The sequence below is a fragment of the Mastomys coucha genome, unplaced genomic scaffold (assembly GCF_008632895.1).
Source record: "Mastomys coucha isolate ucsf_1 unplaced genomic scaffold, UCSF_Mcou_1 pScaffold21, whole genome shotgun sequence".
Classification (NCBI taxonomy): Eukaryota; Metazoa; Chordata; class Mammalia; order Rodentia; family Muridae; genus Mastomys; species Mastomys coucha.
In genome coordinates, this window is record NW_022196904.1 from 111593575 (window position 1) to 111621379 (window position 27805).

Genomic DNA, 27805 nt, shown 5'->3' on the forward strand with positions numbered 1-27805 from the left:
CACCACCACCACCACCACCGTACATACACATACATAAAGAGAGACATAGAGAGAGGAATGGAGGGAGGGAAGGACGGAGAGAGACAAAGGGAGGGAGGCCAAACAGGAAACATTTTGTTCAAAACACAGGAAATAAGAAACAATGATAATGGTGGCCATTCACTGGGGTCTGCCCACAAAGAATGCATGGCACTGTCACCCTCACCTTGCAGGGAGACTGAGGTGCAGAAAAGTTTGTTTGTCAAGTGTGCTGTTCTGCTCCACATACTCATCCAGAATCTTGAGAATCAGTAAAAACTAAACTGGCAAAGCCCCTGCCCTCCGGAAGCTTACATTCCGGTGTGAAGGGGAACAAAAGTCATGAAATAAGTCAGTGTGAAGAAAGCAAAGGAAGTGAGGACAGAAACTACTAGCGGCTGTTTAAGTGTGGCAACTAGGAAGGGCTGTTACAGAGGCTAAGAGGCTTTGGCGGGGTGAGTGATTACTTTTTAACAAATGTAGGACAAGGAGGCTGGAGAGATGGCTTAGCGGTTAAGAGCACTAACTGCTCTTCCGAAGGTCCTGAGTTCAAATCCCAGCAACCACATGATGGCTCACAACCATTTGTAATGAGATCTGACACCCTCTTCTGGTGTGTCTGAAGACAGCTACAGTGTTCTTACATATAATAAATAAATCTTAAAAAATAAAAAACAAAAAAAAAACCCAAAAAACAAATTCAAGACGAAGCATTCTTGGCAGCAGGTGACTCAGTTGTCTGAGAAGCTTCCTATTGGCTATTGTGAAGCCTTGTAGGGAAGGAACCAATGTGGGTCGTCTAGGTGACAGATGGATGCTAACAGACAGTGCTCATGGGAGAGGGAAATAAGTCAATGAATTCCAGAGCCTATGAGAAGGGAGAAATGACAACTCCTGAACAAGAATGTGATTTGGGGGATAAAGAGAGAGAGAGATACAGGAGCCCAGGATGGCCTCAACCTTGTACATTTGTGGAGCAATGTTCAGTCATGCATTGCACAGGAAGGGTGCCTAGCTGTAGGAGCTACAGCATCTGAGCCCATAAATCCTCCTACCAGAATGTTCCCAGGCCTCATCCTATGTTCTCTTCCTCCTCCAGAGAGCCAAGATTGGCCAAGGTACCAAGGCTCCAGAAGAAAAGACAGCTAACACTATCTCCAAATTTGACAACAATGGCAACAGGGACCGGATGAAACTGACCGATTTTAACTTCCTGATGGTGCTGGGGAAAGGCAGCTTTGGCAAGGTACAGTATGACTTGGTGGCAGCATCCACTTTGGATGGAACAGCTGTTCTTATGGTGGGGAAAGAGGGACATAAATAAACTCAGATTGTAGCCTGCACCAAATGCCATGAAGAAGACGAATAGAGGTTTATGTTACCTACACACTGAGAGGGACCCACTCACATGATCTGAGAAGGAGACCTAAAGAATGGGAATGAGCCATATATTCAGAACAAGGGAAGAGGGCCTGAGGAAGTAGCTCCATTAGAGTCCTTGCCTAGCGTGCATGAAGTTCTGAGTTTAGTCCCTAGCATTGTGTAAACCAGATATAAAATTTGGGGCTCAGGTGGTAGAGGCAGAATGATCCCCTTCAGCTGCATAGTGGGTTCAAGGACAGCCTGAAATGCACGAGTCTCTAAATATAAGCCAGAGCAAAGAAAGGCTGTTCCAGCAGAGGGAACGGCAGTGCCAGCATCCGGAGGTGGAAAGAGCCTGGTGCATTCTCAGCGCCATCAGAAGGCACTGGGTCCATGGTGACATGAGCAGGAGGACCTTCTAGGGGTCACCAGGAGGCACTGAGCCCTCTGTGATATGAACAAGATGCCATGGTGTGAGGTTGCAGAGGGAAGCAGGGGCTTGGCCATGCTGATGCTGATGAGCTGGGAAGGTAAGTCTGGATTTTATTCACAGTGCAGCGGGGAGCCATTGAAAGTTTTTAAGCAGGGAAGTGACACGATCAGGTTTGCTCTTGGAAGGGCTCATGGTGGCAGCTGAGAATGGGAATGCATCCTTTTGAGCAGCAGCACAGTTGAAGGATGACTGTGGGACTCATAGAGAGATCCTGGATGCTTTTATGGATACCGCGAGATGCTGTGTTACCAGAGTTGAGATTGTGTTATAAGTATTCCTGACTTGTTTAGTGTTGTTCGGAGTCTTTGAATCCCTTAGTGTGCCACAAATATGTCTGGTATAAATCTCATCCTGTGAACTCAGGTGTGCAAAAAATATAAATTTCTTTTTCTTCTCTGAAACATAAGCCAGAAAACTGAGTTGTCCTTGAATCCCCCATCCCACCTTACTGTCCTTTGTCTCCGTCCTTACACCACCCCTGTGCCTGTCCATGCTACATACAATCCACGAGTCAACCCTGTTTGGCCCATCAAAGCCTATTCAGCATCTACTAACTACTCCATCTTCAACAGCATGGCTCTCAGCTCACCTTTGTCAGAAGCTCCTAACTGGTGTCCCTCTCCACCTCGAGACTGTAGTCAGTACACCCTTTGCTTGGCTAGAATAATTGTTTACAAACGTACCTGAAGTTAGGCTTCTCCCCAGCCACAATTCAGATCCTTTCTCTGATCCGTTCTCACTCTTAACTTACTAATCCCTGTGGCTCACATGGATCCTTGTTTGCTGCTTGACTTTTTTGCTTTGTTTTCTCCTTGCCACTCAGTATATTCTAGATACAATGGTGGCTGTTGGGTGCCTGAATCGAGCCAATTTTTCTCTTCCCATGGAGCTTTAATGACACCCTCAAATCTTTGCATGGATGGCTCCTTGTCCTAATTTATACCTCTACTTGGACACCACTGCTGTGAGGTCTTCCCTGACCAATGACTTAAAATAGTCACTTACTCATTCTGCTATCTGACATGGGGTCTTGCCTATGTCATAGCGCAGACTGGGATCCAACCTATAATCCTCCTGCTTCAACCCTCCCTCCTAGTGCCAGGATTATAGGTCCATATCACTTCATCCAGCCATTCTCCATGCTATTTTCTCCTCTCCTGGAAACCATTGATGAATGACACTCTGATTTCTGTATCAGTCCGCCCCTCATTCTGCTCTAAGATCTACATGGCCCAAGAGGAAGACCTTTCCCTGTTGACTTCGACACTGGATTTCAGGATCTGTGGACTCAGTTCATTCAGCATCTAGGCTGCATGCTTGCATTTTCTCTTGCCCACGGCTGGGGTTTCTGCTGAGGTTCAATGGAGTATGAAAATGCTGTCTCAGAGTCTGAAGAGTCTCAGCATGGAATAAGGATGAAAAGGAGGGAGAGACTTCAAGGGAATGGCCAAGCAGCACTGAGGTCCATGAGGTTAGACAATAGGCAGTGAGTTGGTTGTGGTCCACATCACTGTATGAGTTTCTAAGAAGTGATGAGCAAGTTGGATGTGGGGTGGAGAAACAGGCGGTGAATTTGACTAGGGTTGGATTAGGAGATCCAGTGAGCTTGATTATGGTAATAAAGAATCTAGAGATGCTGGGAAGGCCAATGCCTCCTCCAGTCCACAGAAGCTGGCATGTAGTAGGTGGCCAGTATAATGTATTCAGTGAACAAATGAGACCTGTGCTTAGACAGAGTTAGGAAGGAAAGCTAACTGGAAGAGAGAGAGATGCCCCTTAGGAAAGGAGGAATCTACACAAGCCTGAGGATGAGATATGAGGGGAAGAGTCAGGGTGTTTCAAATGTCAGGAAGAGTGGATTTCAAAGTGGCACAGTCTCTTCTTTTGCTGAAGAAGAAAATGGCCTAAAGGAAGAGGAAATTCTGGTAGGCTGAGGCCAGTAGGAAGTCTTGTTTTGTATCATCTTTGACCTTTCACCTCTGTAACCTGGACTGGCCTTAAACCTTCAGCCCTCTGCCTCATCCTCTCAGGCACTGAGGTCATAGGGGAGCAACACTTTACTCAGCTGCCACGGGCCGGCCAGTCTGGGCCTCCCTCAACCCGTGTGGGGAACAGGGTCCTAGTCAGGTAGACAAGGCGTTGGCGAAGAAATGACAAACAGAAACAGACACAAGGGAGTGCTGTAACTGAATGTAATTTGTACAAAGTAGAAATCAGGCTTATATAGTATACAGAAAACAGGGCAAACTACAGAAGTCACATAGGCAGGAGATGGCTGCATCAAGGTCAGTAAAATCAAATAGCCAGGTGCAAGGCGGAGGAGCAGTGGTGTCTTTCTTCTTGGGCTAGGTTGTCCTGGCAGCCCCAAGATAAACTCTCAGGGTCTGTCTGAGGCAAGTAGCTGAAGGTTGTATTCTAGCATTCCTTGGCTGTAACATAAATAGTGATGGGAGCCCTACAACTTCTAGCTTCTCACTGGCAGTAAAATAGTTTTACTTTCTGTGTGAGACTGCTCTGATAATAAGTGCCTAAGTGCCTAACTGCTGTCTCTAACTCTTGAGACACCCTGTCTGGTAAGACAGCTTCTTAGTAAAAATTCCCAGCTAATTAGAGCTAGGAAATCTATAGAATTATTGAAACACTATGAAGGCCAGGAAATAATGTTCAATCTCAGTGTTAACTATAATGAAATATTTCTTAGGGCACCTTTATGCCTCAATAAAGAAAGCACACAGATCTCTCCACAGACTTATAGCAGAGATCAATCTGGAACACGTTTGAGTTAGGAGATGCCCACAACTGACTGAAATCCCCAGGAGACAAACTCCCTTTGGAGTCATAATGCCTCTTGTCCATGATCAGGTTTTAAACCTGATACTGTAGACCAACTGGGCTAGACAAGTGCGTGTAGCACTCAGCCTCACGCAAGAGTTTTAAAAATTAATTTTTAAGTTGGGTGCTGTGATGTACAACATATTAATTAAAAATTAAGTTTTAAGTTGGGGGGCTGTGATGTACTCAAGAAGCTGAGGGTTATTTGAGCTCAGGAGTCAGGCTGGATGAGCAGTGTAGTCAGACCTTCAACTCATAGAAAAGAAAACTGAGTCACTCATTGTGTACACACACACACACACACACACACACACACACACACACACACACACACTCACAGGTTTTTGAGATGTAATTTTCATATCATTATACTCTCCCCATGAAAATGACACAATCCAGTGGCTCCTAATTTGTCACATTGATCAGCACAGCCTCAACAATGCTGCCACCCAAGATACTCCATAAACACTCATGGTCCATTCTCATTTCTTTCCTCTCCAATTATATTTTAAGCCAGCCTTGTATTTACATAGCTCACAATTAAAATTACATTAAAAGGATAAACACTGGGAAGTCTTGCTTCCACCCAAGTTTGCCCACTTCTGTGGCCCCTCGCTGACTCGGCCTCCGTATGTGAACTTTCACTAATTGAATTTGCTTCTTTCTAGTCTCCCTGGGCTCATTTACCATTCTTATTTTTGTCCTTGTTAACTCAAAAGTCAGTGTACCGTGCACATGCTTTTGATCACTGAACAATATAGGCTGGAGAATTGCTGGTGGAAATGGAAGTTCCGTGGGGGCTTCTGTAAAGAATTTAGGTTGGGGTGGGGTGGGGGAGGGCAGTGGGAGAGTGGATCATTGGAGGATAGTGAGCAAATAAGAGAGAATAGATCATATGTTTCCATGGAAACTGTTATAATAATTGAGAGTTCTCTTGCAGACTGGGGATGCAGCATTAAATAAATCTCAGACAGAATAACAGCCCATCATGAAAGCAAAACAGAATCGCAAACACCTCTATGATCATTTAAAGCAGAGTAATCCTTTGCCACTCTCATGGTGCCAACGGTGGTTTGGAATTAATGCAGTTTTGTATTCCAACACCGACTTGGAACATTTTGCACAATCTGGCTGGGAACATAGCTCAGTCCCCTTAAACAGAAGAACACGGCCATGAGTCTGCTCTCTCCCTTCAGAAGATGAAAAGAACCAGCCTTGGGGCTTTGCACCTCCCTCCCCCAGGTCCACAGGATCAGGTCTGGCCAAGCAAAAAACACTCTCAACAAGTGCTGTGATCATTTGCAGAACGATGACAGAGGGTGACACAAACATTTTGTTAAGATCTGTGAAAATGATATAAGGGCAAATGCAAGTGTGAAGCCATTGCGTTCCAGATGTGTTACTGCGAGGCCATTCTGTTCCAGATGTGTCGCCCAGTCCTGCAAACTCTCAAGAGAGGAGCCATTTGGAGAGTTAACTCATGGCTACCAGAAAGGTTGTCTTACCTGCAGGGCTTGTTGGCATGTCTGATTTACTTAGAGAAAGAAGTGCCTAGGGGGCTGGAGAGATGGCTCAGCGGTTAAGAGCGCTGAGTGCTCTTCTGAAGGTCGTGAGTTCAAATCCCAGCAACTACATGGTGGCTCACAACCATCCGTAATGAGATCTGACGCCCTCTTCTGGAGTGTCTGAAGACAGCTACAGTGTACTTACATATAATAAATAAATAAATCTTTAAAAAAAAAAAAAGAAGTGCCTAGAAGTTCCTTCCTATATATGCATAAATAAAGAGGGAAGAAAATACAGTTTGCCTTATCATATTAACATGATAATCACTCCATACAGTGCCTGCACAGCACAGACACAAGTCTTTTTAAAATAATGATATTTTCTATTTAGTCTTTGAAAGTTTCACACATTTAGATTTCATACAGTATATATTGATCGTATATGTCCACCATTACCTTCCTTCAAATGCTTCAAGTGCTGGCACCCCATCTCTTTTCCATCTTCATGTTCTTTTCATTGTTAGTAATAACCTCCTCCCTCCAGTTAATGTTCTCCACATTTGGAGGGCCATCCACAGGGGCAGCAACAACCTATCAGGGGCCACACACCCAAAGGGGAGTGAGTCCCCGCCCCCTCAGCTGCCACCAGCTGCCAGTTACTCCTTCTTTAGAAATGGGGCCTTGCTCCCTTATCCCTCGTCCTTGCTGGTATTGTGATTGGCTTGGTCTTGTGCAGCTAACCACAGCTTCTGTGGGTTGATGTACGAAACAGCCATGCCATGGTCCAGATGTGAGCATTTCCCAGTTGTCTTCCACATTGACTGGCTCTTACATGTTTTCTGTGATGTTCTCTGAGCCTCGCATGGGGAGGCTGATAATAAACGGTCCATGCATACCTGAGAACTAAGTTACTTAGACTCAGCACTTAGACCAGTTATAGGTTTCTGCATTAGCCAGTACCTACAGCAAAAAGAAGCTTCTCTGACAAAATCTGAGAGCTATATATGTCTGTAGGTATAAATACAAATATCTAGAAGGCAGTTTGACCATGTGAGCATTTAGCAAATCAACAACAGCATATTCCCCCATGTGGGCCTGTGATCTCCCCAGTCATGGGCTTTTGATCAGGTGAAGCTAGTCTCAAAATGCAACCAGAAAGCAGTTGGTTACCTCTATAATTTCCATGCCACTATTATACTAAGGGGTACCTCTCTCCAGGATGGTGGTATTGTAGCAAACAGGGTCTAGCACCGGGTAAGATTTCCTCAACACCTTCTGGCATTGTATAAGCTAGCCAGCAGGGAGGGAGTGTCACGGTCAATTAGAGGCAGACATAACTCTACACCACAGATTTGATGTCTGTCATCCAAAAGTGCCAAATTAAAAATATCTGTGAAGTTATTAGGGCTAATATTGCTGTCTATTGAGACTCATGTGCACTTATGGTAATGTTACACATTGTTCAGACTTGTTTTTAAAGTTACACAGGGGCTGGGAAATAGATTAGTTAGTGTTTGTGATATAAGAATGAAGGTCTAAGTTCACAGTGTTGGCTTGAACCTATAATTGCAGCACCAGGGAGGCAGAGACACTCATATCCCTAGGGATTGCTGGCCAGCTAGTCTTGTCAAATGGGCAAGATTCAGATTTAGTGGTTAAAAAAAAAAAACAAGGTAGAGAACAGTAGAGGAAGACACCAGACATCAATCTTTGACCTATGCTTACATGTACAAGCATGTGCACATGAGTGCACGTGCACACACACACACACACACAAACACATACACACACAGAGAGAGGGGGGAAGGAGGGAGAGGGAGAGAGAGAGAAATAAAATAAAAAATTAGATACCAAAGTTTTTCTAATTTTATGTGTCTTACTCTTGGCTATGGGAGGTGTGTGTGTGTGTGTGTGTGTGTGTGTGTGTGTGTGTATGTATGTGTGTGTGTGTTTGTATGTGTGTGTATGTGTGTATGTGTGTGTGCATGTGTTTCAGGGTAAAAGAGAACTATATCATATGTTTAGATTTACAAATATAAAGAGAAATTCAAACCCAGGCTGGGGAGAAGGCTCAGTGGTAAAGGCTTGCTGTGTAAACACGGGAAACTGAGTTTGAATGCCAGAGCCTATGTACAATTGGGTGCAGAGAGAGTCTGTAATCCCAGCATTCCTGTGATGAAATGAGAGCTACAAGCAGGAGATGGAGGCTTGCCAAGCTAGATAGTTTGATACACACAGTGACAAGCAATAGAGAGACCCTGACTTAAGGCAAAAGGAGGTGACTTCCACCTGAGGTTGCCCGTGGTCTCCACACCATCACATATGCATACCTCACTCATATGTACAAGTGCATAAGTACACACACACACACACACCAAAAACATTTAAAAGGAAGCTCAAACCTGATACCATAAAGATCTATGTAAAATGATATTTATTGCAGCATGATTGTTAATAGAAAAAAATGTCAATATCTTAAAGATCCACTCATTTAAGTGAAGTTTAAATACTAGAGGCTTATCCAGCACACACTTAAACGAAGTATCCTCCTGTTAATCTCTTTCCCAAACATTTATTCATTTATTAACAGAAGAAAAAGTGAAAAGAACTGTAATGAGCACCACTCTAGCTTCTGCAGTTAGCAACTGACTTTCTTGGCTTTATGGCAAATCTGTGTGTCCATCTGCACCCCTGCCGCCAGCACCTTCTCAATGCATTTCAGAGTCGATGATAGACCTCCGTGCATATTAGTCTAAACTCTTCAGTGTACAACCCGCTTAACCAGGACACCACCCTGGGAGGTCAAATTTACCCTCAATGAAGTGCACATTTCTTAAGTGTATCGTTCTGTGCATTTTGAAGTAATATGTGCTTTAAAGTACCATGGGGCTATAAACATTAGTCAAGAAAAACTGAAGGAGCAGATGTGCGTACAGCTGTGGTATGCTGTGGTAGCCTATGGGAGGCTGACTCCTAGATTAAGTCGCTTTCCAAGCAAAGAAAGAAATATTAACCTCAGGGAGCCTCCATCCTTTGTGTAGCAGTCAGGACGTGGACTCAACTGCTGTAACAAATACGCTCCCAGAGGTATACTGGCTCAGACACAATAGAGGTGAAGTTTAAGTCTTAAATAGTACCGGGCGGGTGTTCCTGGCCCTGCCCACCCTCGCCATATGATAATTAAGGGATAGAATTCTTTCTGCCTTTTATGGCTCCATTAGTCCCTCTAGCCTATTCTCTACATTCAGAGGGTGGAGGGGGAGGAACAAGAGGAGGAGGCTCAAGCTGCTTTGTTCTGGAACTGACACACTTCACTTCTGCCCACACCCTATCAGAGAGGTTTCATCCCATGGCCACGCCTCAAAGCAAGGGTGTCTGGGAGAATAATTTTGGTGGCTAGCAAGTGGTCTCACTCATCCTGGCTGCTCCTCAGCTCTGGCTGGAATTTTTCATAGTGTCCCAAAAGACCTTCTGACTTTTTCCCTTTAGAACACCAAATTTCTCACACCCCACAAACACAAATATTGAAGCGTCTCTTCCTGGTGACATTTCCTTGTGTTCAAATCATGGGACATGCCAGGTGCTGGAGCTGCCTTTCCTGAGCCCAGAAAAAGCCAGGAATAAACCAAGTAGGATGCAGTCAGCGACTTATGAAATTGAAAGAAGCAGTGGATGCTTGGAAACTGGGCACCCAGGTATCACATCCACAGATGCTAAAAACAATTCCACCCTGTACTGCGGCTGGGTGTGCACCCAAGGCAAAAAAAAAAAAAAAACCACCAACCTCCTCTATCGCTGGACCTTCCTGGAACAATGCCCAGGAGGTTCCAGTGCCTGGATGTCCCCAGAGTCCAGGAAGGTGCCCTTCAACACTCGGAATTTAGCTGGGTTGTCCTAGGAAGGTGCTGGTGCTGATTTTGGAAGCTCAGTGTTCACAGCAGAGCAGCACACAGTAGGTGCAATCACAGATTCGATACGCCAGTTGTATATTCCTATTAGTATGTTCTAGAGGAGCCTAGCAGTGAGAGGTAATTTTGTTCTTCTACTATGGCCAGTGTAAGAGCTAAAGTTATGTTTTAAGTTTTAATTGCTATGCGTAAGAGATCCATACAACAAAAATGCCTCTAGCCTGTAAGCCCCTTGCCCAAGGACAGACACTTCCTGTGGAGGCTCTTGTTTACGAAGATAGCAAGCCACATGTTTTCACTCCTCTAAACAAGTTTTTTTTTTTTTTTTTTTTTTTGACTCAACTGCACCGGATATGCTTGATATGTAGGGGGGAGTTGTGTAGGCAGGAGGTAAGCAGACAGGAAGTACATGATAGATGGCTGGCCCTGATTGGACCTCGTGGGAAGTACATAGCCTTATGGGTGTACCTTTATAAGCCTCTGCAAAAATGAGACTCGTCGCCGTTTTCTGGGAGCCTAGGGATGGATCTGGCTAGAGTCCATCTTCCTAGCCGGTATTTAATTAAAGTTTGTTTCAAATTTGGCTCAAAAACTGTGGTAGTGGTCTTATACTTGCATGGCAGGGTTAACACTACTAGTACCAGCGATGCAATTAATGAAAATTGCCTTTAGATCTTAGGCTCCCATATAATTTGGCAGCTTGATGGCCACTCTATTTCAAAGGACACGAACTCTTCCTCTATGATTCTGGTATGGCAAATCCTAATCTGCCCTTTGCTCCGGAGCTCCTCCTTTAGAGGAGGCTCATGCTTCAAAGTCCTTCCGTTCTTTTAGCATCCTTCTTAGGATCCGGATCTTCCCTCACTGTTGCATTGAGTGGACATAGAGAATCAAGTTGTTCCTTTGAACCTTACTGCTTTACCAGCCACTCTGTCTCCGTCCTAAGAGCCTCTTCCAGTGAGCAGTCTTTGGAAACACCTGTCTCAGGTTGTCCATCACTCTGCAGATCTACCACCCCGATTTAGAAGTCATGCTTTTTCATGTTTGTTTGAGACAGGATCTTTCCACATAACCCTGGCTGTCCTGGAACTCACTGTGTAGAGTAGGCTGGTCTTGAACTCACAGAGGTCTGATGGCCTCTACCTTTACCTCTGCCTCTGCCTCTGCCTCTGCCTCTGCCTCTGCCACTGCCTCTGCCTCGGCTTCCTGAGTACTGGGATTAAATTTATGCACCCGCACACCCAGCCCAGAGATCATCCTTCTGGGAGCAGAGGGCAGATGCAAGGGAGATAATTGTTTGCTTTTATAAGTGTCCACTGACATCCATAATTAATGATTCGGTTACAAGGGTGAGGGACAGATGCTTATTAAGTACCTACTGTATACCAGGTACTCTTTTGGTATATCAGCAATGTTTGTGAACTGAACAAACAAACAAACAGAAGCAGTTGCCCTTACATGTCTATGTTCTACTGACGATGACAGTAATTCTGACAGTGCTCTTATCACTCTGTGATCTTATAACATGCTAGGACCTTATGAGTGTTCTGTTTGGATTAGCTACTAATTGTTCTGTGATGCTGCTCCTGTCACCCTCCCCCTTAAAAGTGACAGGACAAAGATAACAGGAGGAGCAGGAGGAAAGGCTGGAGTAACTTGGTAGAGTCACAGTTTGTCATTTAATGTGTCAAATTCGATTTAGAAATGCATCATCTGTAGCTCTTAGGATGTGTGATAGTTTGGATGAAAATGGACCCCATAGGAACACAGGGAGTGACACTCTTGGGAGGTGTGACCTTGGTGGATTAGCTGTGGCATTCATTAGGGGTGGGTTTCGAGTGTTCAGAAGCTCAAGCCAGGCCCTGAGTCACTCTCTTCCTTCTGCCTGGAGATCCACTGTAGAACACTCAGCTGTCTACCTGCATGCTGCCATGCTTCCTGTCATGATGACAATAGAGTAAATCTCTGAACCTGTAAGCCAGCCTTAGTTAAATGTTTTCCTTTATAAGAGTTGCATGGTCATGGTGTCTCTTCACAGCAGTAGAAACCCTAACTAAGACAGGATGGAAACCTAGGGCTTGAACATGGTAGACAAGTGTCCTACTATTGTGTAAGTGTCCTCCAGCCTTGACTTTGGGCTCATAATGGCTTGATACTGAACCCACACATTCTGGCTTGTCTCAAGGTCTAGGGCACCCATATGTTTGAATAGGTTAACAACTTCTCCACTTGCTTTCTCACTTCCCCCTGAGTGCCAGTTTTCCTCCCTTCCTTTCATTGTGAGCTGCTGACCTCAGTGCTGGGAGGTCACCCCACCTGTCCCCTATCACCTACCCATCCATGAACCAGTGTGCATCAGTGGGATTCCTGAGAGTGCCCATGAGCTTGCCTTTACTCCTATGCCCTCTGTTCTCCTGCACAGGCTTCAGAACTTTGAGACCCTCCAGATCTCCGAGGCATCTCTAGCAGGAGCAGCTGTGCTCAGTTGATCCCTTTGTAGTCTTGACCCCCATTTGTTCAGTCTTCACTAGCTGTACTACCGGCCCCACCTACCTTTGCCCCACCCCTCCCACCTTTGCCCAACCCCTTCCACCTCTACACCACCCCTCCCACTTCCATCCCATTCACACTCCCTTATCATCTCTCACGTCTATTGAACAGATATTAGTTGCCATGGAAGGATTGTGCTATGGACTGCCACGCTCTCTGTGGTATTAGTTGGCGATGCAATTCTGCAAGTTAGTTGCTTATGCTAACTCTGTTGTATCTGTGTGGGAATTATATAAGTAATGAAGGCTGGGCAACTTTGCCAAGATGTGATCTTGGAGAGCTGTTTGTGGCTTGGAGGAGGTGAATCAGGACTTGCAGTCTGGTTTAATGATTCCAGTTGCTTCTCACCATCTTGTAACAGTGCTCTTCTCTGCTTTGGGGTCCATACATCTCCCTAAATTTCCCCCTTCCTTCCTCTTCCTCCTCCCCTTCTTCCTCCTCCTCTTCCTCTTCTTTCTCCTCAGCACAGAGTCCCTCCATGTAGTCCAGGATAACCTGGATCTGTATACTCCAGGCTACCTTAAAACTTAGAATCCTCCTGTCTCAGCCTTCTGAGTACCAGAACTGCAGCTGCAGCACTCCTCATTTTGAGATAGCATTTCCAAAATGGCTACTCGAAGTTCATAGTGACATAAGCATATTCTTCCTCTTTCCGTGGAAAAGAGCTAAAATTTGTATCTTATGATTGCATTGGTTATAAAGACAAATACATTAACATTGCATACTAGAATATCTGCCTCAACCCCACATCCCAGAGTTTCTCCCCCTGTGGTTTTAAAAACATTAAAATACTTCCACAAGTGCCCAAGATGGGTCCTGTGCCAGGCGCAATCAAAGGAGAAGGCAGGCCCAGTTTTCACACTAGCCTCTCAGCAGCCAGGTGCTCCTCTAGAGTGTTCCGTGGACACAGGAGAACAGTCCTCCTCTAGAGTGCTCCGTGGACACAGGAGAACAGTCCAGACGAAGCATCTTGTGGCAGGGGCAGCTCTGAATCCTGATAGGAGGAAGTGTCCTGAGGAGATTAAAGGGGCATTAGTTCCTAGCAATAATGGAGACCTTCTCTCCTAAAGTCTTTGAGCCCCAGCTGTGGGAGTCGAGCCTAATTTTAATCTCATTAGTGGCATGTATCCTCACACACACATGCCTATGTACATTAGACGTGCTTATATAACCTTGCAGACAGAAGCACTCCCCTTCCTTCCCCCTCTTTGCTATCTTCCTCTACCATATGTTAAATTGCTTTATCATATGGCTCACAGAGAGCTGAGAATCACTGCTACCTGTCCTCCTAATCCTCTTCCAGGGAACCTTTACTGTCTGATCTTGGCTTCCTGCCGGCTCTGTGGTTCTGTCCCAATTATGGTGCCTTTTCCCTCTCAGCCCCCAAGCTTCCATATGCAATTCTGACTGCAGTGTGATTCTTGCAGGCTCATCTTTCTAAGTCACTTTCACCAATTTCCCAGGTCTCTGCTTGACAAAGTGACTTGACGCCTCAGTCCTCTGAAGATAGTGAATTGCAAGGCAGGATAAGGTCCTTTTTTTCTCTCTCAACAAAATTAATTACATTGAGGAAAATTATCAGGAACTTCAAGTTCATAATGCTTCATCTGTTGCAGATAGATAGTCAGGAGAGGAGGGTAAAGGAAGTGGAGGAACGGAGAGATGTGTTCACAGCTGTGCATTCTGAAATGCCCAAAGGCAGGGCAAGATGGGTTCTTGAGAAAAGCAATTATGTCTCTGCCCCAGGGGACTTACCCGTCACCCTCTGTCCATTACTGTTCCCCTCCCTGTCTGTGCATCAGTACTGCCTCTTTCAGACTTTTCTGGGTTGAAATCCCAAATCTAGACTATTCTGGAACTCTAAAATGCCAGAAAAGAGAATCTAATGATCTCCTTTTCTGTGCCCAAGAAGAGACAGCCATACGGGCAGAATGATAAGGACATGCTTTCTGAGATCGTATTTGGTGTGGACAAGGCCTCTAACAGGAGAATAGGAATGACTAACCTCTCTGGTCCACAGACCAAAGGAAGAATGTCCTTTTGGCCTATATATCCTTTTAAACACTGCCTGATTCTTTAAGGGAAAAATACCACAGTATTAAATCAGACCATCTTACTGAAGGGCCCTGGGGCTCATGATCAAAAACTCTGCACAGGGTTTAATGATCTAGGCATGATGGTACGTGTCTGCAAAGCCAGATCTCAAGAGGTCACAAGGTCAAGGCCAACTTGAGCTACAGAGTGGGATTCCGTCTCACAAAACTCAAGGGTTAGGGATGTAGTTCAGTAGTTAGGCAATTGCACGGCAAGCCAGGCATAGTGGGTTTGATGCTTAACACCACAAAGGGGAGGAGAAAAAAGAATATTGGACTCTCAAGTCTAACTTTGAAGCTTCCATAGTTCCTCTCCTGCCATACATGCATCTCTTCATGCCACATCAGAGATTCCCAGCACTGTTCTAATATCACAACACGGCTATAACTTTTTCTACAAAAATCATGAGAGCAGAAGCCTGAGGACTGCAACCATGTAATATCCAGAGGAGATATGTGGGATATGCAAATGAGAATAATATGAGGATACTATATAGGGTTAAAGGAGGCATGGCTTGCTTCATCCCACCCATCTCCCCCAGTGTTGTACTGTGCGTTGTGTACTGACCACAGAAAGCACAGTTGTAGAAATCTGTCCTCTAATTTTGAGCCCCGGGGAGTGCATGTGAGTGTTTCTAGTGTTGCTCATTTAATTTACAGCATGGTCTAATGAGGTAGGGTTATCATTATCTCCAGTTTAGAGATGCAGACATAGAGGCTTGGGCAGCGAGAGACTTGCAGTCACACAGCAGAGGGAGCAGAGTGGAACCTAGTGGCCTTCAGAGCATCCACAGTACTCAGTGTGATCCACTCCTGCCGCAGAAAAGCTGCAGGCTCCAGCAGTGGTCTGTCATGTCAACAACAAAGCCAGTCTCAGGCTCACAAGGCAGATCTGATTATAAAGAAACAGGCTTTCTTTGTGCCACCTAATTGTTTAAATGAATGACAGACCCTAAAGGGTTTCGTCTCATTGTCTTTTGGAAAAAGGCATCAATTACTGGCTTGTTTTCCCGAGAACCATCTACAAAACAGTCAAATTAAACCTGCTTCTGTTTTAACCATCTAGCTTTTGTCAGGCTTAACATACAACTCAAAGAAATGACTAAGCCAGACGTGTTGCAAAGTTTACTTATTTATTAGACATCTCCGCTCTCAGTCCTTTCTCTTTTCTTCTTTTTCTTTCTTTCTTACAAGAACACTTAAGGCTTCTCTTAGCAAATTTCAAGAACACAGTCCAGTACTTTGTATGTGGTATACATTAATTCTCTCTGACCTTAGAATTGAAGCTGCAAAGTCTCCCCAGCCCCACACTGCACGTACCTCAGTTCTTGCTAGTGAACTCAGCTCCTTTGTAGTCTGAGGATGTTTAGACTCCCCATATAAGAGCCATATAGTTTTTGTCCTGTGTCTGGCTTGTTTCCCTTAGCGTAAAGTCTTCCAAGTTAACTAAGGTTTATTTTTAGCTCCAAAGAAGCCTTCAGTAACTATTACTGATCCAAGCATTTCTAATAATGCCAGTAACGAGGTGATGTAGCCTTGAGGGTAGAGATAACACTTCTACATTTTTCTACTGTAACTCAGTTAAGCCTTTCGTATTAGACCCAGTCAAGCATCCTCATGAGGAACACAGGCAACGGTCTTGGGTTTAAGTCTCCTTGTTGATTCTCTACCTTTTTTCTTACCACCAGTGGAAGCCATCTCTCTCATTCTATCGTGGCCTTTACTTAATGAGTTTGCAGGAGCCAGAGAGGACCAGACAGCAAGAACCTCAGTTCTAAACCTCCCCTCACATTTCCTACCTTTGTCTGTCTAGAGGGTAGAAATTCAACTAGATTAAACCTAAAGCATGACACCACAGCATCATTTTAAAAGGTTTAGAGGCTGAAGAGATAACAGTTGCTAAAAGTGCTTGCCTTGTAAACTCAAATACATGAGTTCCATGTCCAGAAATCAAACAAAAATCTGGGCATGGGGAAGTACACTTGTAATCTAAGAGATGGGAGGTAGAGACAGGTGGCTCCCCAGTGAGCTAGAACAGTAAGAGACCCTGTCTCAAAAACAAAACAGCACCAGTATGCCCTTTAATTCCAGCATTCAGGAGGCAGAGGCAAGCAGATCTCTACGATTTATTTTAAGGCCATCCTGATCTACACATTGAGTTTCAGACCAGTAAGGGCTACATCATGAGACCTTGTCTATAATTCCAGCATTCTGGAGGCTGAGGCAGAAGAATCACAAGTTTGAGGCTGGCCAGGACTAGAGAGAGAGGGACTGTGTCTTAAAAAATAAAGCAAAATAAAATAAAGTAAAAATCATAGACAGCAAGAGCCTCATAGAAAACATGCAGCTGAACTTCCTGCAGAGATGACACTATGGTGATGCTGACAGTCCCTGTGTATCCTCCAGATGAGCTCCTACAGTGGACCACAGCCCTCGCATGCTTCCTCACACGGGCATTTATATAAGCAGGCCTTCCAAATAAAGACGGCATGTGTACTTTTAAAACCAACTAACACAAATGGACAGTTCCTAATAGTCCCCAGGTAGTCCTCTGGCCTCCACATACATGTCCATGTGTATCTGCATGCACACGAATATTACACACTCAATAAAAGTAATAAAGAAATAAAAATGTTGGATTCTGGATGAACCTGCTATGAAAACCAGCTCATTTCTGTCACAGATCCGTGCTTTATTAAAGAGATTTATACTTATTCTTATTTTATAAAGAGATTTTATTTGCTTCAAGACAAAGTCTCATTTTGTGACCCAGGCCGACCTTTAATGTATGGCACTCGTCCTGCTTCAGCCTCATGAACACTGGGATTACAGTTCTTCACCACCACGCTCAGCTAAGAGACATTTTTCATGTGCAGAAGCCTTGCTTAAGAATCACAGAATGGCTGATTTCTGCCCCCCACCTTACTGCATGGCAACTCCCATCTCTTTGTTGAGCACATTTGAAAATGGCAAAGAAGAAATGATTCAGTCCCAGCCAGGTCTGCACCCACTTCCAGTGCACAGCATTTCCTCATGATTCCACTTTCCAGTTTTCCTTTGAGCTGTGCTTCAGTAAGCCAAGACAGGTTGGTTACCTTCTCCAAAAAAGCTATTCAAGGCCCTGAATCATTTCGAGACTGATAACTTCCTCCCTGCTGACTGAGGCAAACACACTGAGATCCTTGAGCACATGACTTCATATTAAACTGGTGCAGACACCGTATCATATATAATTTGAACACGTGCATAAGTGTGCACACATGCTTAGAGAATTCAATCCATAACTCAAGCCAAAGGAATATGCCTCTATGGATCAGAATTCGAGGACCTCAAGGTAGTGTAGAACATCTCAAACGTCTTCACTCTGAGTGAAGCTGAGAAGGGGCGGGACTCATAAAGAATTCATAAGTATGATAAAGTCAGTGTCGCCCTGAGTTTGTACCCTTTGTGACACTCTTTGCAAACTATACGTCACTGAATCATCACCATGGCTCTGTGAGTCCTCAGGTTTTGTCAGTGTTTTATCCCCACAGGTAACATGTTAAAAGAGAATTCCAGCTGGCAAAAGTTTCCCCTTCTACTCCAACTCTGGTTATAAAGGATGTTCTAGTTTCATTTCTGTTGCTGGGATAAAATAGATTAACAAAAAGCAATTTAAGGAAGAAGTTTATTTTAGCTTACGACTCCAAGTTACCATCCTTCACTGCAGGAAGTCAACAATGAGAGCTTGAGAAAGTTGTTCATATAACATCCACAGTCTGGAAGAGAGAGGAACAATGCATGCATGCACGTTTGCTTGCTCACTCACTCACTCGCTTGATCGCTTGCTTGCTTGAGCCCAGCTGGATTTCCCTAGTCTTAGACAGTTCATGTACTCCTGCCTAGGGAATGGTGCTGCCCACCCTGGGCTGTGTCTTACCATATCATTTACCTTAATTAAGACAATAACCATAGATATTGTCACTTTTCCCAGGTGATTCTATTTTAGGTCACATTGACAAAGCTGACCACACAAAGGATGAGGTTGTTTAAGCCTCTCTCTTTGTCATTAATTAGTCTGAAGATCCAGTCTGAAGGAAGATTTTGATAAGTCTACACAGCTGACAGCATGCATCTGAGAGGCCTGGACATTGAGGCATATAGTTTCTTGCTCTCCACTGGGATTTTAGACATTAGTAGATTATCTGCCAATTCCACAGGAAAGCTCTGTTGGCTACTGACTAAGCATGCACATTCCTCTAGAAGACCCTTTTAAGATTCCCTAGAGGGGATACAGGTTTCTCTAGTGGCCATACCTTTTATACTGGGCCTTGCTCAAGATCTCCCAGAACATATTTTAGAACAATAGTATTCCACCTTTTTAATTCATGTTCTGCCTTTCTCACATATATGGAGACTGTGGGAAAGAATCCTTTATATCCAGGAAAGAAATTTGAACCCTCTTTTTGTTCTCTATAAGTGTTTTTTTGCTTTAATAACCATGGCTTGCTTGGTGTAAAATACAGGTCTTGTGTTATGTCATTTGGTCTCCGTATAACCTTGCCAGGAAAAATATATCTTTGTGACTCTCTATTAGATGAGGAAACAGTGACAAAGAAATTGAACTAACTGTCCCAACAATACAGAGAAAAACCACTTATCAAAGATAGAATTTGAATGTGCAACTTGGATCCTTAAACTTGTACCTGTGTGATTTTTTTCCAGTTCTTGTTAGATAGAAACTTCTGGATCCTCAAATTCCACTGGTACCATAATTCAATTATTTTGTTACAGAGATCATTAAGGATGCTGAAGTTAGCCTTCATCCTGGAACCAGGATACATCTAGATTTTTCTCAAAATTCTGTCCCCAAGTGACTGAGTGTCCTTGGGAGAGCAACTGGAGATTGTTTGGCCCACATTTAAGATCCTGACCATTGTCCACATCCTGATGGACTTAGCCAGCTCACCTCCCTGCCATCTCCCCTGTCACAGGCCTCTTACAGGAAGCACCCAAATATTTGGAAGAATATGATTTAATTGGTCTGGAATGTGGCCCAGCTGTCAGCTCTGAAAAGCCCTGCAGAGAATTCTGATGTGCAGTGTGAAGACTCAGTAGCTCTTGCAAGCAGGTGGTGCAAAACCTGAGAACCAGGACCGCAGCTGCAGCACTCCTCATTTTGAGATAGCATTTCCAAAATGGCTACCAGAGGTTCATAGTGGCATAAGCATATTCTTCCTCTTTCCATGGAAAAGAGCTAAAATTTGTATCTTATGATTGCGTTGGTATAAAGACAAATACATTAACATTGCATATTAGAGTATTTGCCTCAACCTCACACCTCCTAGTTTCTCCCCTTGTGGTTTTGAGAACATTAAAATGCTTTCATAAGCTCCCAAGATTGGGTCCCTTGGTTCTGTGCCAGGCTCAATCAAAGGAGAAGGCCGTCCTGATTTTCACACTAGGCTCTCAGCAGCCAGGTGCTCCTCCAGAGTGCCCTGTGGACACAAGAGAACAGTCCTAAGATGAAGTCCCGTTCTTGCTCCCAACCTTGCCACAAGTCTGTCACTTAGTGAATTTATAATAGGGAACATGGGGCACTGGCCTCGGCTTCCCTGTGGTATCTACACTGTAGGCACGGGAGCTTTAACTCTTTACCCATCTCTCTTCTCATCTGACTGCTTCTCAGACACTTTACTGACACCCGTTGTGCTCAGAAGAGTTTGGGGACCCTGACTCCCAGCATCTTTTTATTCATTTTAGGTGCTTATGTTCCAGCAAAAGTCATCAGGTTCAAACCTTTCTCTATCTCTGCTTGGTAGTATCTTAGAGTTTCTATTGCTGTGATAAAACATTAGGACTAAAAGCAACTTGGGGGGAAAAGGGTTTGTTTTGGCTTACAGTTCTCAGGGCACACTCTATCATGAGGGAAGTCAGGAGAGAAATTCAAAGCAGAGACTTGGAGGCAGAAACTGATTCAGAGACCAGGGAAGAATGCTACTGCTTACTGGCTTGTTCTCCACAAGCTTGCACAGCCTGCTCTCTTGCACCACTCAAGACCGCCAGTCCAAGGGTAGCTCCACCTATGATGGGGGCAGACCTCCCAAATCAATCATCAATAAAGGCAATGCTCTACAGGCTTGCCTGTAGGCTGATTTCATGAGGGATTTTTTTTTTTAAATTGAGGCTCCACTTCCCTCGGATAATCCTAGCTTGTGTCAAGTTGACATGAACCAGCCAGCACTGCTAGCTCTCGGACTCTGTTACTGCTGTTTGTGTTGCTCCTGTGCCTCTGACCCGCTATGGGGGTGATGGTAAGGACCCCATTCACTATACCTCTGCATGTACTAATCTCTGTGCAAGGAAGGGATTGTCTTCAGACCCAAGCTCCAGGAAAAGCATGCTTTTCTGCTTGAAAACAAAATCAGTTTCCCTATAGACAATATTAGTGTTATTGCATTTTGTGTATTGCTGGTCGTATTGGCTTCTAGGAAAGAGAGATGAGAGAGGGAGGAAGGAGGAGAGAGAAGAAAGGTGAAAAGTAGGTGAAGGGGGAGAGGGAAAAGAAAAGGAGGGCAAAATAATGTATTGAAAATATATAGTATATATGCACACTCATATGGAAACACACAGACATAGGTGTTGGCTACACTGTGTATAATCATGTATAACCATCTGTGTTGAGGTATGTTTATGGGCCATACAATTCACTTGTTTATGTTATATAATCTTGAATAGTCTCTCAAGTTCTTTGGGAAATATGGGTTGAGTGAAGTCATCTACACACTTTAAGTAATTTCAAGTTTTAAGCACTTGAAGCCCTGAGCAGGTGTCCTAGATCTACGGAGTTGTAGCTGCTTTTTCTCACTCAGATCTGTCACCTCAATTAGTGAACAAATATTGCTTCACTGTTGACTGTGTGCTGGGTGTTAGGAATATGGGCGACGGCAAACTGACCTCACAAAGAGAAAAGATAAGGCAGATGATCGGTGCAGTGCCTGCTGTGGAAAGCGCCATGAGGGGCATGGGGAGACAGCTCAGTGGGTAAAGTGGTGCCTGCTGCACAAGCGTGAGGACCCAAGTTCTAGTCTCCCGAACCCACTTAAAAGCCAGGCATAGCAGCATGCATCTTCAATCTCAGAACTGGGGGGAGGGAGGGGTGAAGATGGGCAAACACAGGCAGATCCCTAGAGGTGGGTGTGTAGAGCACGGTGGCCTGTAAAACTAACCAAAATTGTGATCTCTGTGTTTGGGGAAAGACCCTATCTCAAAAAGTAAAGTGGGGAAGATACTTTAAACAGCTTCTGGCCTCCGGGAGTACACTCATGGATAAACACCTGTACTCCCATGATTTCACCATACATGTGCACACACATATGTACACACAAAAGTGCTGCGAAGCGAGGTGAAGTGGTGTCCTTGACATGAGCACGGATGCTTAGGGAAGGTAGCGAGTCAGGAACCCAACGGGGTCACAGTGAAATGTGAGTGGCCACTAGGAGGTCAGAGAGCAGATGCTTGAAAGCCTGGGGAAAGAGTCCCCCTGATCAAGACCCACCTGAGAGATGAGGGGTGTGTGGGAAGACAGAGGGAGGTCTCAGGAATGCTCAGTGAGTGATACAAGCTGACCCCAGCCTTCCAGGCATCATTTGGCTGTGTGGAGTGTCGTGTGTAAGGAGACCTGAAGCAGAGCTAGTGGAAAGCAGCCACGAGAGCCTGGTTCAAGGGCTAGCCATCCTCCAGGCTTTCCTCAGGAAAGGTGACATACTTTAAAAATTCCATCTACTGTCCTCCCTCTCACCATCCTTAAAAAAAAAAAAAAAAAAAAAAAAAAAAAAAAAAAAAAAAAAAAAAAAAAAAAAAAAAAAAAGGCAACCTCAAAATCTAACCCAGGCCTGTGTGGAGGTGACCTTCCTCAGACATAAGATTTCTGCGGATGGCATTGAGTTAAGATGAGGTCATTCTGGATTAGAGTGGGCTCTAATGTAATGTGTTCTTGTAAGAACATTGGGACACAGACACAGGACAACATGGAGGGACAGACACACTGTGAAGAAATGGGTGGAAGTTGGAGAGATCTGTGTATCTACAAGCCAGGAGTGCTGAGGCTAGCTGGCAGCTGGCAGAAGCTGGGAGAGAGACACAGGATGGATTCCCTTTTAGTCTTCAACAGCCGCTGACCTTGCCAGCATCTTGACTTTGGACTTCTGGCCTCCAGAACTCTGAAAGGCTATGTTTCTGCTGTTTGAAGCCACCTCGTTTTTTATTCTTGTCTGTGCCCAACTGTGTTAAGTGGTCATCAGTGCTAGTTAAATTGCACTTTATATACCCTATCTGAGTGGGTTCCCCAGACACCAGCTGAAGAATTTTTTTTTGGCACATCCATTTGACAGATTAGGAAACTGAGGCTCAGAAAAGCCAAGTGAACTTCCTAATGTTGCCCAGCTACTTTATGGCCTACCTTGGATATGTACCAGGCATTCTAACTCTCAAAACCACACACTCACCAACACTGAGCACTACCCACTCCGTGGCCAGAGGCCAAGAGGCTGGGCACACCTCGCCATTGGGTTCCAGCAGCAAAGTTCATCACCACAAGCTCCCTTCCCACCAGGGAGCCCTGGGGCTGCTTCTCTCTATTTTATTTGCTGTCACTGGAGTTCTGCTATTTATCACATCTCTCCCTGAAGATTCTTGGGTAACAGATGTGGCTTGGAATTTGATAAGAACGTTACTTCAACACGTCCTTCCAATCTGTGTGGGATCCTCACCCTGGAGACACAGGGACAGCTGGGCAAACAACCCACGCCCTCCATGCTGGTATTAAAGTTTCTGGAAGCTCCAGGACCTGCTCAATGCAATTAATAAGAGATTTATTTCCACTTCAGGAACACGGGGGCGGGGGGGCGGGGTGGCCATGGCCATTGCTAGTTCTGTGGCTAACGATTTGCATTTTTACTTTGTCTCCCGTGTGTGTAGGCATTAACTAAGTGTCTGGGATGTACCAGGCAGTGACTAGATTCTTACAAAACAGTTCACAAGTGTCAGTTTAGGTATTAAGAAAAAAATGTGGGACAGGTACATGAGGGCAGGCGAGCTGGCTCGGTTGTGTCACTGTCCCCTAGTCCTGGATGCTGTCACTTCCGGATTCTCCACGAAGGACAGACAGGAGAGTCCTGGACTGTGAATGAAGGTCTAGGTGTGACAGGACATTTAGCCTCTCAGGCTCGGGCTCTCCTCCATTCTCTGGACCTTCTGCTCCCTTGCATCCAGTCGGGATCACATTGCTGTTCCCTGTGTTCCTCTCTCCCAGCTTTCCCTGCAATCAGAGAGCAGAAAACCCCACCTCCTTCCGATTCTCTGTCTCAGGACATTGGTTCCCTTTGGTCATTGTCCCTGCTTTGGCAAAGGTGGCTAGGAACTTGAATACCATGTAGAGAGCAGATGGAGAGGGTAGAGGGTGCACCAAAGACACATCCTGACTCTGTAGCTGGATTGCCACCTAAGCCAGTAGCTATTCTGAAGGCCGAGTCAGGGTGACACAGGTCTAGCCACTGAGAGGGGCAGCTCTGTGGGAGACGGTGGCAGAGAAAAGGCTCACTCTAGTGAAGCTGTGTGGCTTCTGTGACCGAGCCAGCTGGACCGGTTCTGTTAGGACAGGAGCTGAGTGGGTATGCTGACCCACCTGTAAGCTCCTGGGTGTTCCTCCCTACTCCTTGTGGCCCCAAGTCTCTTCTGCACTGTCTTGTTCATGTGTGTCAGGACTGAGGACATTTAGTCTCAACCTCTAAAGATAGGCACTCTGGGCTGGTGAGAGGGCTCTATGGGTAAAGCATTGGCTGTACAAACCTGACAGTGTGAGCCTGATGTCTGGAAACCACGAAGAAGGAAAACCCACCCCTGAGAGTCTGCTGACCTCCACACATGTGCCATGGCACTCCGGTACCTGCACACGACGATATGCATGATGGTGATGATGGTGGTGATGGTGATGATGATGATGACGGTGATGACAGGAACTTTAACCATGTAAACCTGAGTTAAAATCCCGCCCTTGCTCCGAGTTGTACTTAGGCAGGCTACATACCCTTCTACGTCCCAGTTTCTTAGTGGTGTCCACTTCCTAGAATTTTATGCAAAGTAAATAGGAGATAACAAAGGAAAAACCAATAATTGCTCGATACATTGAAAAGTACTCAAAAATATTGTGCTGATGAGTGTTGCTTACACACAGGTAACATAGTCTCTTTAGCAAATTAGCGTATGCCAGTCAGATCTCCTTGTCCTCAGGGAAGCCTTCCCAGAAAGGCTAGGTCTCCTTGGAATATGATCCAGGCCTATGCTATCCAAGAGCCTCCTTGTAAAGAGCACATGCAAGGCATAGTCCTTCTGACAGGGTCAAGAGCAAAGATAACACTACCATAATGAAAATAACACTGTGTCCATAAGCTGCCTGCTCTGCTGGCTGACCCTGCGTATGGCCACAGCTTGTAGGAAGAAGCCCAAGACAGCAGGTGAGGCTGTTAAAGCCATGTACAGTCTAGTCCTGTAGTTAGTTGTCTGCCCTCTTTTCCTCTCTGAGTTCAGGGTCAGGGAGCATGGACTGCTTGATTCTTGCTGCATTCCCAGAAGGCTCTTACAAAGCAGGACACACTGAAGCAATAAAGGAGAGAGTGCCTCGAACTCTGTGTTACTAAACATTTATCCATTCCTGTGTTGTGAGGCTTTACTGATTATCTACCACATATCTGATCCTTGGGAAGATTTCAAGTTAAGGCAATGAAATTTGATTCCATGGGGTGACCATTATTCCAGCCGTGCTGGCTGTCGTTATCGACGGGTGTGCCAAAGAGTTCAACGCAGCCTCATCTTTCCTAGGACCATCTCCTATTGATAGGACTTAACCACTCAAAGTGTGAGGTGGTTGCAAAGTGTTATTCCTTGTCTCTGGGCTAGCACAACATGTCTGTCCAGATCTGGGAGTGGTTTGCACGGACTCCAGGTACCCACAGCTGCCCTCTACGCCTCTTCTAACTGAGCTGGTGTGCTGCTCTCCTTCCCAGGTCATGCTCTCAGAGCGGAAGGGTACAGATGAACTCTATGCCGTGAAGATCCTGAAGAAAGATGTGGTGATCCAAGATGACGATGTGGAGTGCACAATGGTGGAGAAGCGAGTGCTGGCCCTGCCTGGGAAGCCCCCGTTCCTGACTCAGCTCCATTCCTGCTTCCAGACCATGGTAACGGGTCCAGCGCTCTGGGTAGCCACTTCCAGGGTTTCCCACGGGTTTGGGCCAGTAACAGTAGCCATCCTAAGGAGACACCTGGGCTGTTTGCCTTGTGGAAAATAAAGGATGCTGGGCCCACAGAAGTCAGCCGGCAATTCCCAACGTTGCCAAGGAACACAGTCCCCTAGGGCAGATGCTGTCCCAACTCAGGCAAATCATTTTATACCCAGACAATCCAAGTCTTTTCAAGCATTAAGGGATGACTTAGGGACAGGGTCTTAGCAAATCTTATAGTCTAGATCTTAACAGCGAGCCCTCCTAGCCCTTTGGAGGAGCATGCGCACCTTCCCTGAGGAGGATTTCCTGAGCGCGCAGCACTGAAGGAGCATCTGAGGCTGGGTAAAGGGTTTTAGGGAAGGGCTAGTGATTTCAGAACATGGCCACCAGGATGAGAAGGGAACATTCATGCTCTCTCTGCCGCTGCTCCAGCAAGAGTTAAGATGTCACTTCAGTGAGATCTAACCCTTCCCTGTTCCTGTCAGATGTTGACCTCCATGCCCAGGAGAAGAGCCCAGGCACACGTGCAAATTAAGAAAGAGTTCATTCCTATTCTCATGCAACCCAGGAACCATAAAGGTGGCTCAGCAGGTAAAGGAGCTTGCCTCCAAGAACCTGAGTTCAGCTCCCAGGGCTCAAGCTATGGAGGAGAAAACGGATTCCCACAAGATGTCCTCCTAAAGCCATATGTGCATTATCATGTGTACGCTCTCGAGCACACACACACACACACACACACACACACACACACACACACACGCCATATGTACATGCACACACATACCATACCACACACACACTCCCCCATACATACATGCACACAAACAGCACACGACACACACATACACACATGTACACACACTTACATGCACACACTAAAATAAATAAATAAATAGATAAATAAATAAATATGTTTTAAATTGTTAAAAAAAAAAAAAAAAGGCCAATGGCTTCCAGGGATGGGTTCTGTAGGCTTCTTCTAGACCATTTGCCTTTCAACCTGCACACGGACTTTATACCTCACCCTCTTTGTGAGATGGATTTGATGCTGTTGTAGTCTGCATCAAAGCCATTTCGTCACCTTCTCTTATCTGTTCTTTGATCTGCTGAACATTTGAGTTGTTCGGTCTGTAGCGTTTCCAGCCTGGGCTTTGCTTACCACACTGTCACAGCATCTCTGCCTGCTTCTCTCCCTTGGATTTTCTGGAAGTTAGCAGCTAGGTCTAGAGGCTTGGTCAGACCCAGTATCTATCCTTTAGCAAGATGGGAGGTGCCCCTAGGGTCCAGATGTATTCTTTCAGGAAATGCTTAAGGATCTTGGTGATGCTGACTCAGACTGATGCTCTCAGCACTAAGCCCATTAGCTCACTGGAGATTGTAAGATGGGAATATCTGTTTTGCATTTGCTAGCTGGAATACTTTTTACAATGCATTCTCCTTGCTTGTTTCCTGGTGATCTGGGTCATACAGAAAAAGACAGAATCGATGCTCCATTTCTTCCCTTTGTTTACTCGTCTGGATAGTGAATTGGTTCACAGTTGTGCTCTAAGGGAGACTAAAACTTGGCTTTTAGAGTAAACCTTTAAGGGAAAGTGAGAGTGGCTGTAAAGAAAACTGTAAGTAAATGGTAATTTATATTGTATGGGTACAGGCAAAGGCCAGTAACAAAAGATGCCAAATATCTTTAACATTACCTAGGGAATTCAGTTCAGAAGGGATCCACATGTTAACAGAGTTAGGACATAACCCTTGAGACACCCCCTTCCTCCTTTCCATGGCTGGT

General features: G+C 45.1%; 1 protein-coding gene across 2 annotated transcripts in view; it reads left to right on the forward strand.

The window, feature by feature from the left end:
* The window catches only part of Prkcb (protein kinase C beta), a 339260-nt gene that overhangs the window by 244644 nt on the left and 66811 nt on the right, over positions 1 to 27805 (forward strand). For both annotated transcript variants that reach the window (XM_031388182.1, XM_031388181.1), the window contains exons 9-10: positions 1118 to 1264; positions 25804 to 25977. In XM_031388182.1, coding sequence (XP_031244042.1) covers positions 1118 to 1264; positions 25804 to 25977 — 321 coding nt within the window. The remainder of the gene's footprint in view (positions 1 to 1117; positions 1265 to 25803; positions 25978 to 27805) is intronic.